Below are 12,485 nucleotides of genomic sequence, written 5' to 3'. Positions count from 1 at the left end.
TGGAGGAGACTGCGTGCTGGAGGCGGGCGGGGAACCCGGTCCGGCCGCTTTCGGTCAATCGCAGCAGCCCAGCGCCGGGAGGGAGGGAGGGAGGCGCGCGGGTGGTGGGGGGGAACATCTGGCCGGCGCCGCCGCGTGCGTGCGTGGTGCGTCCCCCGCCCCTCCCCCTTGCCCCCCCCCCCGCCCGCCCGCCCCCCGGCCCGGGCTCCGCGCTCGCTCCTCGCTCGCTCGCTCCCTCGCTGTGTCTGGCAGGCTGCGGCCGCCGCTGGGCTGCTGCCATGGGGAGCCGTTGAGAGTGGGGCCTCTTCGCTCCGCCGCGCTCCTCCGGCTGCCAGAGGGGGTGGGCGGGAGGGAGGGAGGGGGCAGGGGGAGCGGGCGACGGAGCCGGGATTGGGGGGCGGGGGGGCCGGGAGGGAGGGAGGGGGGGCCCGCGGAGGAGGAAGCCCACCAAGTCCGGCAGCGGCGGCAGCGGCGGCCGGGAGGCGGAGGACACGGCGGCGGCGGGGACGCGGTGACTTAGGGCCGCTCCGTGTGAGTCCCGGCGCCGGCCCCCGGCCCCGACCCGGCGCCCCCTCCGCGCCCGGGGCCCTGGCGGGCGGGGCGCCGGCTGTGCGGCCCCGGCCGGCGGGGCAATGCGAGCAGGGGGGCGGGCGACCGGGCCCAGCGAGTGGAGTTAGTTTGTGCGGGTGGAGCTAGGGGTGGCGGGGGTCACCGCCGCAGCAGGGGCCGGGTGCGGGGCCGGGCTGCCGCAGCTGCGGGTCGGGCGGGGTGCGGCCGGTGCAGCTGCGGCGCGGGGCGCGCTCCGGCCGGTGCAGCTGCGGCGGCGCCTCTCGGGGGCGGGGGGCGCGGGGCGGGGGCTTGGGAGCGGTGCAGCTGCACGGCGCCGGGACGGCCGCGGCTCCGGGGACCCTTGCAGCTGCGGCGGCGCCCGCGGGGAGGCCCCTCCCGGGCTGGGGCAGTTGCCGGGGGCTCTCGCCGTGGCGGCGGGGAAGCGGTAGCAGCCACCCTCCCCCGGCTTCTTACGACTTTTCTTTTGTTGTTGCCGTGACCCGGGTCTGTTTTCTCGTCTGTTGTTTAAGGTGTTTTCCTGCTGCACCGGCTCTACGCCCTCCACCTCCTTCCCTGTGGTTTAACCTTCCTCTTTCCCCTAGTGTTTTATGCACAGCCAACTACGTAAAAATTTGCATTGCTTCCCACCCCCACCCCCGCCGCCTCCCCGCTCCGCACCCCTGCCCCCACCTCCTTGAAAAACAAAACCCGGCCTCACAAAACCCTCTACGGACCCGCGGCTGCGAGGCGCAAAGAGGTTGATTTGTGGAGTGGGAGTCGCTGGCCCATTGCGGTGCTCGGGACTCATTAAACTGTCACTCGCCCCCCCACCCCCACCCCACTGGGTAAATGGGGTGATTAATGTCTGATATATGGGAATGAGGCGAGGGCATTTGTGCAGAATAGGTGGTGTGGCTGAGGAATTTTATCTCCAAAGAGTGCCTCCTGAAATAAGCATTCATAATTATGTCATTCATCGCGAAGTTAGAGAAAGTTGGGTTTGTGACTTTGGGAAAGCAAGAAGCACGGTAGAGAGAAACTTGGCCTTTGTTACTCTTTAACTCTTGGCCATGGTTTTTCTAATGAGAACAGAGTGGTTATCACTAGGACTGTGACACTTGGCGCCTCAGGCCCCAGAGCCTTTTCTGTTCCTCACCCCCACAGGAGCCTGTGCAGACGTATTTGACATTCACAGATGTCGCAGCCCCTTTCAGGGCACCGGTCGGGCCAGCCCGGGTTGCTTTACAATTTCATCAGCCATTCGAAAAGACCCGCACATGTAGCTAAAAAAGTTCTAACTTGCTAGACCTAGGTTCCCCCACCCCTTTCCCCTTTCTCCCTGAAAGGTTTTCTTGTGATCATGAACATTACAGAGTGACCCAAAAAAAGATTGTTATGGGACACAGATCAAGGGGAAGACAAAGTTCTGCTCTTTCTGAGGTGAAAGTCGGATCAGATACCCAGATGCAGCAATCATTTCAGGTGGCTGTAGCAGGTTGTCAGTTTATTAATTTGTCTCATTGAAGTACTTTCCAGGATTTCAGAAAGTGCAGTTTCAGCTTGTTGATACTGAGAGTTGAAATTTGCATTAACTGGCAGTGTGAGAAATTTTACTGAGAAGGTAGTTTTAGATAAGTAGTTATGTAAGGGTGAAATAACGAGAACCAGGTTGAAGTCATAGTTCTGAATAGTCTTCCAACATCCTGAGACATGTATACCATTCTCTCCGCAGAGAAAAAGAAATTAAAGTGCCGTAATAATGTTGAAATGGGACTGGAGATGTCAAATGGGTTGGTTTAAAAATATCCCTAAGCTGCCTTTGAAACTAAATGTTGGAGTTGAATAAAAGTGAATCTGGATTTCCTGAATAGCACCGTGGCAAGAGTGTGCTGTCAGTATGTAAGCCAGTCCACCAACTTAAGACAGAAGTGTTGCTATTCCATAAATACAGTAGAACTCCATATGCTGAGTTTTTCAATTTCTTCTGTTAGAAAGTTTGGGGGGAAAAAAGGGAGACTTTGAAGTATTTTGTTTATACTAACAGAAGAGAAAAGTTCTCCTAAGAAAAAGCTGGTGGCAGGAGTGTAGAGGAGTAGCATATGGCATTAAAAGGAGCACAGCTGGAGGTAGCATTTCCATCTGAACATGATGTCAGAGCAGCTGACAGCCTGCCATCCCTCAGCCTTTTATTCTAACACACAGACAGGGAGTTAGTGTGTGCGGATCTGTGGTGGAGAAGGTATCTCATTCCTCTCTAACATCATCTCCACTTTGCATCTGTCTCTCTTAGTCTGCTTTTTTTCCACCGATGTAACAGACCTGGAGCCAGCGAGACTCAGAGGAAAAGACTTAATCAGGTTTATGTGTCCTAAAGGTAGGAGTAGCAAGAGATTAGATTGAGCATATTTCTGTTTTGGTGTTTTGTTTATTTAATTTAAAAAAAAATCACATTACTTTTCTAATCCAGTTTAGGGGTAAAATGTGGAATTGAGGATAAAATGAACATCTTATTGGCATTGAAAGTCTTGGGCTTGTTTAGTTTTAATTTTTATCCCTTTTTGTTTGAGCGGTAAAGAACTTCACAGAATATTTCAAGTTTTGAGATGTTAAGAAAGGCTTTGAAATACTTCTTTTTGAGATCACTTCGGATTAAAATGCTTTTTTGTTGTTGTTCACTGCTATTTAGATTCCTTTTGCTTTTGGAGTGGTGGGGGGGAGAAACAGTAAACTGTTTGGAATCCAGCATTCAAACTTATATGAGAAGATTATTCTAGTTAAGAAGCTAGATTGTTGTGTAATTAATTCCACTGTGAAACTTTATTCTCCAAAACATTCAGCAGCACTACTTACTGAAACATACAGCTGTAGTGCTTTTGAAACCGAAGGGTTTTTTTAAAAGAAAAGGAAAAAAAAAAAACTTTTGTCCCCAGGAGAATAGTTTGACTGGTTTCCTCATTTCTCTCTCAAATATATACTTAAGAGATCTTTTATTTCAGCATAACGATAATTATTTGCAGGAGTTTTTGTGTTAGCGACTAATTTAGAACTTGTAGATTTGAGCTGCCTGAATTGGCCAGACAGCTGTAATCGCACTCCTCTATTCTTAATCTCTTTATCTGGGCAGCAGCTGCCATATGGCCACAGTCAGCTGGATCAGATGTTTATAAGCTTCCTTCTTCGTCCCTCTCTGTCCTCTCAGCCTCCTAATTTGATCACGGCTACCTTGTGAGCTGCCCTCCAATCTTTATTTTTAGCCCTCTCAAGGATTAGGATTGATGTTAGCTGTGGGGCACTTAAAGTGATTGTATTGTAAATCTTGGTTTATTCTAGCAGTGGCATCTTGCAGAATGTATTGGGTTAGGCTGAAAGTTTTAGTTCATCTTGGGCAAAGTGTAGAAGCAGCAGGGAAGTAATTTTTAAATATTAAATTAATATGTATCCGTTCCCCAAATGCATTTTTTGAGCTGGGTGATGTGGAACCTTGCTTCTAGTCATAGGAAAGGGGAAGTCGGGCTTTCTTTATTTTTAAGGAGTTGAATTTTGCAGTTGAATTTTGACCCTTTGTACATCTGCGTCTCCCCTCCTCCATTTTACCCTTTTCACCAGAAAATAAAGGCAACAACGCACATTTGAAAGAATAAAGGCTATTGGGAAAACAGAATATATCAAGTTATGTTGAAACAAAGTATTTTCGGTTGACTGAGGTATGGCAGAGTAAAAAAAAAAAAAAATAGTTTCTCTTTTACTAGCAAGGCTTTTTTTGGTATGTCGAACCTGTACAGCTTTTGAGTTTCATTTAAATGTAATACGCCTTTATTTAAAAGTTTGTATTAATTTTAATATAGAACTCATTTTGCTATGCAACAGATCAAAGTTTAGATGAGAATTTTCAGAGTTAAATAAAGCCCTTCTGGTTTTTAATATTCTAAGTGTACAGATTTTACAAAGAAATACAACCATTTCTTTTCTCAATTCATAAAAAAAAATTTGGATTTGTTCATAGTAAGGATGATCTTTTCCATCTGTTCATGTAGTTCCTTCTGATCTCGTACATGTGTGCTATACCTGCAAATCTTAAGGCATTAACATCTGTTTTTATACACAGGGCTTTTGTTGTTTTAACACTCTGACTTTAAAAGTAAGTTGTTTGCTGATTTCTGGACTAATTATGCGGTTTGATTTTTTTTTTTCCCTTGATTCAGCCAAATGTGTGTGTTTAAATCGCGCTTTCTAAGTGCAGTCAGGTATCAAAAGTAATACAAAAGGATGGTTGAACAAGTTTTCTGAATCTTCCAGAATGTGTTTGCGACTTTTCTTTGTTCATTATTTGAGTTGTTCCCTTTGAAAATAAAGCTATTTTGTAGGTTTTGTAGGACATAATTTGATGATTAGAGTTAGTTAAATTTCTTCTGAAAGAGACCTAAATTCTTACTCTCAGTAAGAGACTGTATTGAAATGAAGACTTTTAAAACTTGACTAAAAGTTCAAGACACATCAGAGACTGTTTGGCTGGAGTAAAAAGTTTCGAAAGCGTACATTTTTCTTCTCACACTTGGTTTTGTGTGTGTGAGTGTGTGATTTGGTAGTGCTTGGGTCATAAGCCTGATTAAAATTCAGGGACATGTACCTCCGAGGCCCAAGCTGATTTTTTTTTTTTAAGTGGGGACTAGAGCATTGAAAAGTTGTTCCTAACCAGACTCTCATGAGAAATTTCTCTCTTCCCAGGTTATGAAGACAGTATGGAGTTTCCAGACCATAGTAGACATTTGCTGCAGTGTCTGAGCGAGCAGAGACATCAGGGTTTTCTTTGTGACTGCACTGTTCTGGTGGGAGATGCCCAGTTCCGAGCGCACCGAGCTGTACTGGCTTCATGCAGCATGTATTTCCACCTCTTTTACAAGGACCAGCTGGACAAAAGAGACATTGTTCATCTGAACAGCGACATTGTTACAGCCCCAGCCTTCGCTCTCCTGCTTGAATTCATGTATGAAGGGAAACTCCAGTTCAAAGACTTGCCCATTGAAGACGTGCTAGCAGCTGCCAGTTATCTCCACATGTATGACATTGTCAAAGTCTGCAAAAAGAAGCTGAAAGAGAAAGCCACCACGGAGGCAGACAGCACCAAAAAGGAAGAAGATGCTTCAAGTTGTTCGGACAAAGTCGAGAGCCTCTCGGATGGCAGCAGCCACATGGCAGGCGATTTGCCCAGTGATGAAGATGAAGGGGAAGATGAAAAACTGAACATCTTGCCCAGCAAAAGGGACTTGGCGGCCGAGCCTGGGAACATGTGGATGCGATTGCCCTCGGACTCAGCAGGCATCCCCCAGGCTGGCGGAGAGGCAGAGCCACACGCCACAGCAGCTGGAAAAACAGTAGCCAGCCCCTGCAGCTCAACAGAGTCTTTGTCCCAGAGGTCTGTCACCTCCGTGAGGGATTCGGCAGATGTTGACTGTGTGCTGGACCTGTCTGTCAAGTCCAGCCTTTCAGGAGTTGAAAATCTGAACAGCTCTTATTTCTCTTCACAGGACGTGCTGAGAAGCAACCTGGTGCAGGTGAAGGTGGAGAAAGAGGCTTCCTGTGATGAGAGTGATGTTGGCACTAATGACTATGACATGGAACATAGCACTGTGAAAGAGAGTGTGAGCACTAATAACAGGGTACAGTATGAGCCGGCCCATCTGGCTCCTCTGAGGGAGGACTCGGTCCTGAGGGAGCTGGAGCGGGAGGACAAAGCCAGCGACGACGAGATGATGACCCCCGAGAGCGAGCGGGTCCAGGTGGAGGGCGGCATGGAGAGCAGCCTGCTGCCCTACGTCTCCAACATCCTGAGCCCGGCCGGCCAGATCTTCATGTGCCCCCTGTGCAACAAGGTCTTCCCCAGCCCGCACATCCTGCAGATCCACCTGAGCACGCACTTCCGCGAGCAGGACGGCCTGCGCAGCAAGCCGGCCGCCGACGTCAACGTGCCCACCTGCTCGCTGTGCGGGAAGACGTTCTCCTGCATGTACACCCTGAAGCGCCACGAGAGGACTCACTCGGGCGAGAAGCCCTACACGTGCACGCAGTGCGGCAAGAGCTTCCAGTACTCGCACAACCTGAGCCGCCACGCCGTGGTGCACACGCGCGAGAAGCCGCACGCCTGCAAGTGGTGCGAGCGCAGGTTCACGCAGTCCGGGGACCTGTACCGGCACATCCGCAAGTTCCACTGTGAGTTGGTGAACTCCTTGTCGGTCAAAAGCGAGGCGCTGAGCCTGCCCGCGGTCAGAGACTGGACCTTAGAAGATAGCTCTCAAGAACTCTGGAAATAATTTTATATATATATATATAAATAATATATATATACCTATATATAAATAGATCTCTATATAGTTGTGGTACGGTCTAAAAGCAGTCTCGTTTCCTGGAACTGAAAGGTTGGGATATTAACTTGTTTTTGCACTTTAGAATAGCATGAGAATCTCACTAATTTAGCATCCTGATTAAAGAAACTTTAGAGCAAGTCGGAGAATAGAGAGGTGTTTTTTTCTTCCTTTCTTTCCAGGGGGTAGGGGAAGTAAGCCAATAAGAACCTTTGAAACAAATCGTCCTATCACAAAATGCTTTCATAGGGTCTGTTTTGTCAGCACTGCGGTGTCTTTTGAGCTCTCTCCTTTTTCCCACTTTTTCTTTTTTTTAAAGTAGAAATTCCCTCCAGTTTTATTAGCCTCTTTATATGTCTCAAATTGCATGAATCTTTTCTGGCTGTTGGAAACCTGAATGCTTTTAGACCCAAATGGAAAATTTCTGAAATGCTGGATTATCTATTTTTAAACAAGCAGTTGACTTAAAACTTTCTGTGGCAACTTCTGGTTTTCTGACGGTTCCCAATGAGAGAAATTCTGAAAGTACACTGGGATCACTGGGACGCTGTCTTTGTGAAGGTTTGCTTGGGATGAAAAAGGATATTGCAGCTTCAGCAGTGTTGAACTGTGTGTTGAAAAATGTGAATTACTGTTATTGTATACTGTAATTGATTACATGGGCTGGGGGGGGGTGTCAAAGGACTTGACAGGTTGTGTTGATGCTCTTAGTTGAGTCTTGAAAAGTAAATATTAACGCTACAGAAATGCATGAGTTTCAATATATTTTTTGTCTTTGTTTGCATTGTATAACTTTAATGAGTGAGTTTAAAATTATTTAATTTCCTTAGAGAAATAGCACCATTTGGAAAAAAAAAAAAAACCCTGGTGTTATGAAGAACGTTAATGCACTGTTTTTATTTTTATTTTATATAATTTAAATTGACTTTCCCACTGTCTTTAAGTTGAAACTGTTAAGCTGAATAAAAACTTAAGCTGCAAATTGATAACTTCGCTACATAACAAGGAAAATATAAATGTTTACAAATGGCTTAAAGATCTGCATGTGCAGTGTGCATTTATAACAAAACTTCTAATTGCACAAACCCAGGCCAGCTCCAAGTTTAGACGTACACATTTACCCAGTTGAGCGTTTTAGAGTAACTACTGCACAAATTGACAATAGGTCATTCTCTATTTTTTCTTCCCCTTTTCTTTTTCTCTCCTTCCTTTCCCCTCCCTTCCTCCCTCCATCCCTTACCCCGTCCCCCCCACACCCCCAACTCATGAAAAGATTCTATGGACTGAAAAAGCCCCAGGCTGAATGGACTGGACTGCCTTGATTGACACGGGGAAGGGGGTTAGTAGACTATGTGTATCACGGCAGCAGAGGCTGCAGCCCAACGTGTGGTTTTAATGACCAGCACACAGGGCAAAAGCATTTTGCACAGTGTTTGTTTTCCTGTCTTGCACTTACAAATAAGGTCTATGGGAGTAGCATGGAAAACGTTTGCTGTTTTTCCCTTTTTTTTTTTTTTTTTAAATTGCTTTTGTTTAAAATTTGATCGCCTTAACTACTGTAAACATAGCCTATTTTTGTGCTTAAGATACTGAATGGAAAACTCCATTGTGTGTTGCTGGACTGTTTTGGAAATATTTGGTCAAATGTGTGTTAATTTGGCTGTAATGGCATTTAAAGCAAACAAACAAACAAAAAAAGCTGTGAAAATGGCCTTGGAGCATTATCTTTAGTTACTTGAAGAGTTTCTAGTTTTTTTAAAGTACAGTTTATGTTAAGATAATTTTTATTGATTTAGAGAAGACAATCAATGTCTGTGAGAAAACGGACTTTCTTTTGGATTTTCTTTTTGTGGTCATTGTGAGTGATTGCTTTTTCCTTTTATTAGTTTCACATTCTTCCTTTGTTCTAAAACTTAGACTGACATCTAGCTTTGACAATCATAGTATGTTTTATTTTCCTGAGGGGGGAATAACTTATAATGCTGTTTAGTTTTGTACTATTGGTGTGTTGGTGAATTTTTAAACTGTGTGCTAACTGCAATAAATTATATGAACTGAGAGTTTTTGTGTGTTTTCAAATTGTGATTATGTACTATATAGATCCTAAATATGTATCATACATGGCATCTTTTATTTTTAGTATTCAGAGTTTATGAATTATTAGATTACTTTAAATCACTCAGAAGTGTTCAAACATTTTGCTTCTAGTCATTTAAGAAAATACTAAATGCACATTTAAAAAAATGTGACCCATTTTCTACAACCTGAATCAGGAACGTGAAGATGGCAGCATAGATTTTTCATAATACACTGTACAACTACTAATCCATATACCATAAGTCACATTTTCATGAGTAATCTTAAGTTGATTGGTCAAATCTATTTTTCTGTGTTCTGGCTTAAGTGGAAAATTGTAGGAGACCGGATGTCTTAATTTGGAAAACTGCTTGGCTAATGACTGGAATTTTAGGCAATTGAATTAGCAGGCATTTGATTGTTCAAGAATAGCTGTATACATCCTCTTTGTTGCTGGGAGAAGTCAAAAGTTCTCAGGTTTTAATTCTTAAGTTTTAACTTTAAAATGTGATGAAGTACATGCAACCATTTAAAAAACTGTTCCCTAATTTTTGTGATCGTCCCAACTTCATATTTGCCTGATGGGTCTTGTCAGGGTGAGAAACATTTGCTGGCTGACCTAAAGAATTGACAGAACACTAACTCATACATGCTGAGGGTCCAGTTGTCTTTAAGTGTGAGCAAGGCTGGCACCAACCTGAGAGTTTTTACAAATTCTGGAATCTATAATTGTCCATACTCTTCCAGGATTTACATAATTTATAATTGTCCATAACACTATCCTTAAAGGTACCTATGAAAATACAGTTTTACATGATTATTCTCAAATACATTTATATTAAATGACCTATAGTAAGGTTAATATTCCTAATTTCAATAGAAATTATATATAAGGTCTGGAGCTTGAAAGTGTACCATATTTAAGTTCCCTGTTGCCTTTGGATGGGAATCCCAAAAGATTATAAAGTACCATCAGTAATTTACTACTTGGGATCTTACCTTTCCCTTTTTTTTTGGTTGACACAGGATTTCAGTTACATGAAACTCACTTGGTTTTAACCAACCAAACATTGTTTGACATGAAAGGAGAATGCACATTTGAGTTCCACAAAATAATTTCTTGGGCAGTTAGTTACAGGGTGGGAGGGTGAGTAGCACTTGTGTCTTCAGTTCCTATGCTATCTGGTCAGAGTGTCTCGAAGCTTTTAGATGTTGAGAGTTACAATTTAGTTCCACAGACTAGCATCTAATTTTAAATGAGCATTATTTTAAACTTAGCTGGATGCACTTACAAAAAGAGTGTTTTGACATGAAATTTGGAAGAAATAGCTCCTTAAAACACTTCTTGCAAAACTGGAACAAATTACACAAATCACCACGTTTGATAAGTGAAGGAATCAGTTGTTCATTCACTACATTTTTAAAAATGGAAATTAATTTGTCACATAATCACGTTGGAAACCATTCAAATTGATCTCACCTTTGACATTGGGCTGATATATAAGTATACTTTAAATATGGGGTTTCATTTACTTTTGAAAACATCTGTTTCTTTCAGATAATTATGCCCTAGATTAATGTGGGCCCAGCTTTGTGTGTAAGGTGTACCCTAGGGAATATCCAAGAGCTATCCAATATTAAGGATACTGGTTTTGGATTTCCTTTCTAGTTAATTATGCTATCAGATTAATAGGTGAATCAAGTAGAGGGTTTTTTTTTTTTTTTTCCAATAGACATGATCTACAAACAAGTTATTGGGAGATTAGGAAAAGGTGAACATTTTATTAAAATTATATAATAGCTCACATTAAAATGGCTGAAATACTCATTTTTTTCCAGGTAAAACAAAAATTTTGAACTGTTATCAAAGAAAACTATTGGTTTTCTTAACCTAAGAAGTAACACAACTTAAAGAATCTTGAATCTCCCAAGTTTGATCAATAGAACACAAAACATAAAAACTTGACTTTAAAAGTCCTATTGTACCGGATAAGGATTTTTGAAAAGAATCTTACCATCTCAAAATTTATTGTATGACTACATTTTATTCTTATAAAAGCTTAAAACATTCTTTCACTTCTAATATGAGGGAAACTCACATACATCTGGATAGGAAACTCAAATTTTAGTTTTCATTTGTAGATGTTGATCTAAATTCTCATTGTAATTATTTCAATGTTTGAAACTTCCTAATAAAGTACAGTGATAGAGGAAGTGTGAATTTTGAAATCCTGGACTGGAAAATCGATCCTTTTCTTTAATGTCATTTGACATGAAAACACTAGAAATAATACCATTTTTATTTTAAAAAGAAAGCAATTATTTTTTAAAAGCAAATAAGTTTTAGGAGTTTCATTCTGGCTAGTAGTCCAAATTTATTACACTGATAGGATTTTGTCCCTTATGTTAAAAATGTCCTACTCGGACCTGCCGAAACATGGCAAAATATCTTTGTAGGTGATCCTTTGGTCCAAAATGTAGAACCACTTATCTTTTGACTTTGTCAATGTAGTTAGGTAGACAGAAACATAGTATATTTCTAGCCTTCCCAACTCCTTAGATTTTTTTTAATATAAAAAGAGGGCTAAAGCAATCAGATCATATGGATGACACTGGAGGTTTTTAGAAATATTAGTTTATTTACAGAGACATTTTAGAAGTGAAACTTTTAACATTTTGCAAACTGGTTAAAAATCTTAGTGTTTGTAATTCCTTGTGAAAGAAACTGAACTCCATATATAAAACATTGTAACAAGGAACGGTGAGGTCATAGAAATGAAACTTGAAAAGTTGCTCTTTTAAGCCCAATTAAAAGTGTCTGCTTACACTAAATAATTTGTTGATTTAATTGTCTAGATAATTCAGGCTCATAGAATCCTAAATATTCAAGCACTTGAAAGAAATCTGATTTTTTTTTAGAGAAATAAACTACCTAGTTGACTTTCCTGGTTCTATTTGAACATTTACTAACTGCTAATCACAATTCCTGGGTTTATGTGAAGGGTAGTTTGCAAAATGATTCTGTCAAAACTAAAATTTTCTTGAGTTTCAGGTTCTTGTCCCTGCCCCCCACCCTTTCTAATTGTCTTCAGAAATGGGTTTGCAGTTGAGCTCACATTTTGCTATAGGAGGCAATTCTCTCTAGTTCCTTTGGCATGAGCGGAGCAAAAACCCAATTTGGCTTTAAAATGTAGCACATTAGTCAGTAACAGTTTCAGTGAGGATATTTAGAGTGGCTTTAAGAGGCCGTGTGACACAGATAGAGAGTCCATTCACGGAAGCGATTTATTTACAGTTTATTATAATCTCTGTAGTTAATCATTAAATCAAGTAGCTTTTACTCAATGTCAACATGCATGCTTAACATGACTATATAGGAATTTTTAAAAAGATATATTGGCCTAAATATTCACATTTGTAAAAAGTATATTTGTAGTTAATATGAAGTGGTACATGAAAAATGTATTTGAATATTTGTAAACTTTTTAGGCTATATTAACT

At 42.2% G+C, this 12,485-nt stretch overlaps 1 protein-coding gene across 3 annotated transcripts; it reads left to right on the top strand.

The window, feature by feature from the left end:
- Window positions 1-443: 443 nt before the first annotated feature.
- Window positions 444-8,968, top strand: ZBTB18 (zinc finger and BTB domain containing 18). 3 transcript variants are annotated; one of them, XM_024976367.2, is made up of 3 exons: window positions 444-531; window positions 2,840-2,923; window positions 5,275-8,968. In XM_024976367.2, the coding sequence occupies exons 2-3, from the start codon at window positions 2,911-2,913 to the stop codon at window positions 6,855-6,857; spliced, it is 1,596 nt and encodes a 531-aa protein (XP_024832135.1). In that variant the 5' UTR covers window positions 444-531; window positions 2,840-2,910; the 3' UTR covers window positions 6,858-8,968.
- Window positions 8,969-12,485: the final 3,517 nt, after the last annotated feature.

Source organism: Bos taurus, chromosome 16 (genome assembly GCF_002263795.3).
Source record: "Bos taurus isolate L1 Dominette 01449 registration number 42190680 breed Hereford chromosome 16, ARS-UCD2.0, whole genome shotgun sequence".
Classification (NCBI taxonomy): Eukaryota; Metazoa; Chordata; class Mammalia; order Artiodactyla; family Bovidae; genus Bos; species Bos taurus.
The sequence above is the reverse complement of the archived record's forward strand: the minus strand, read 5'-3'. Positions and strand labels throughout refer to the sequence as shown.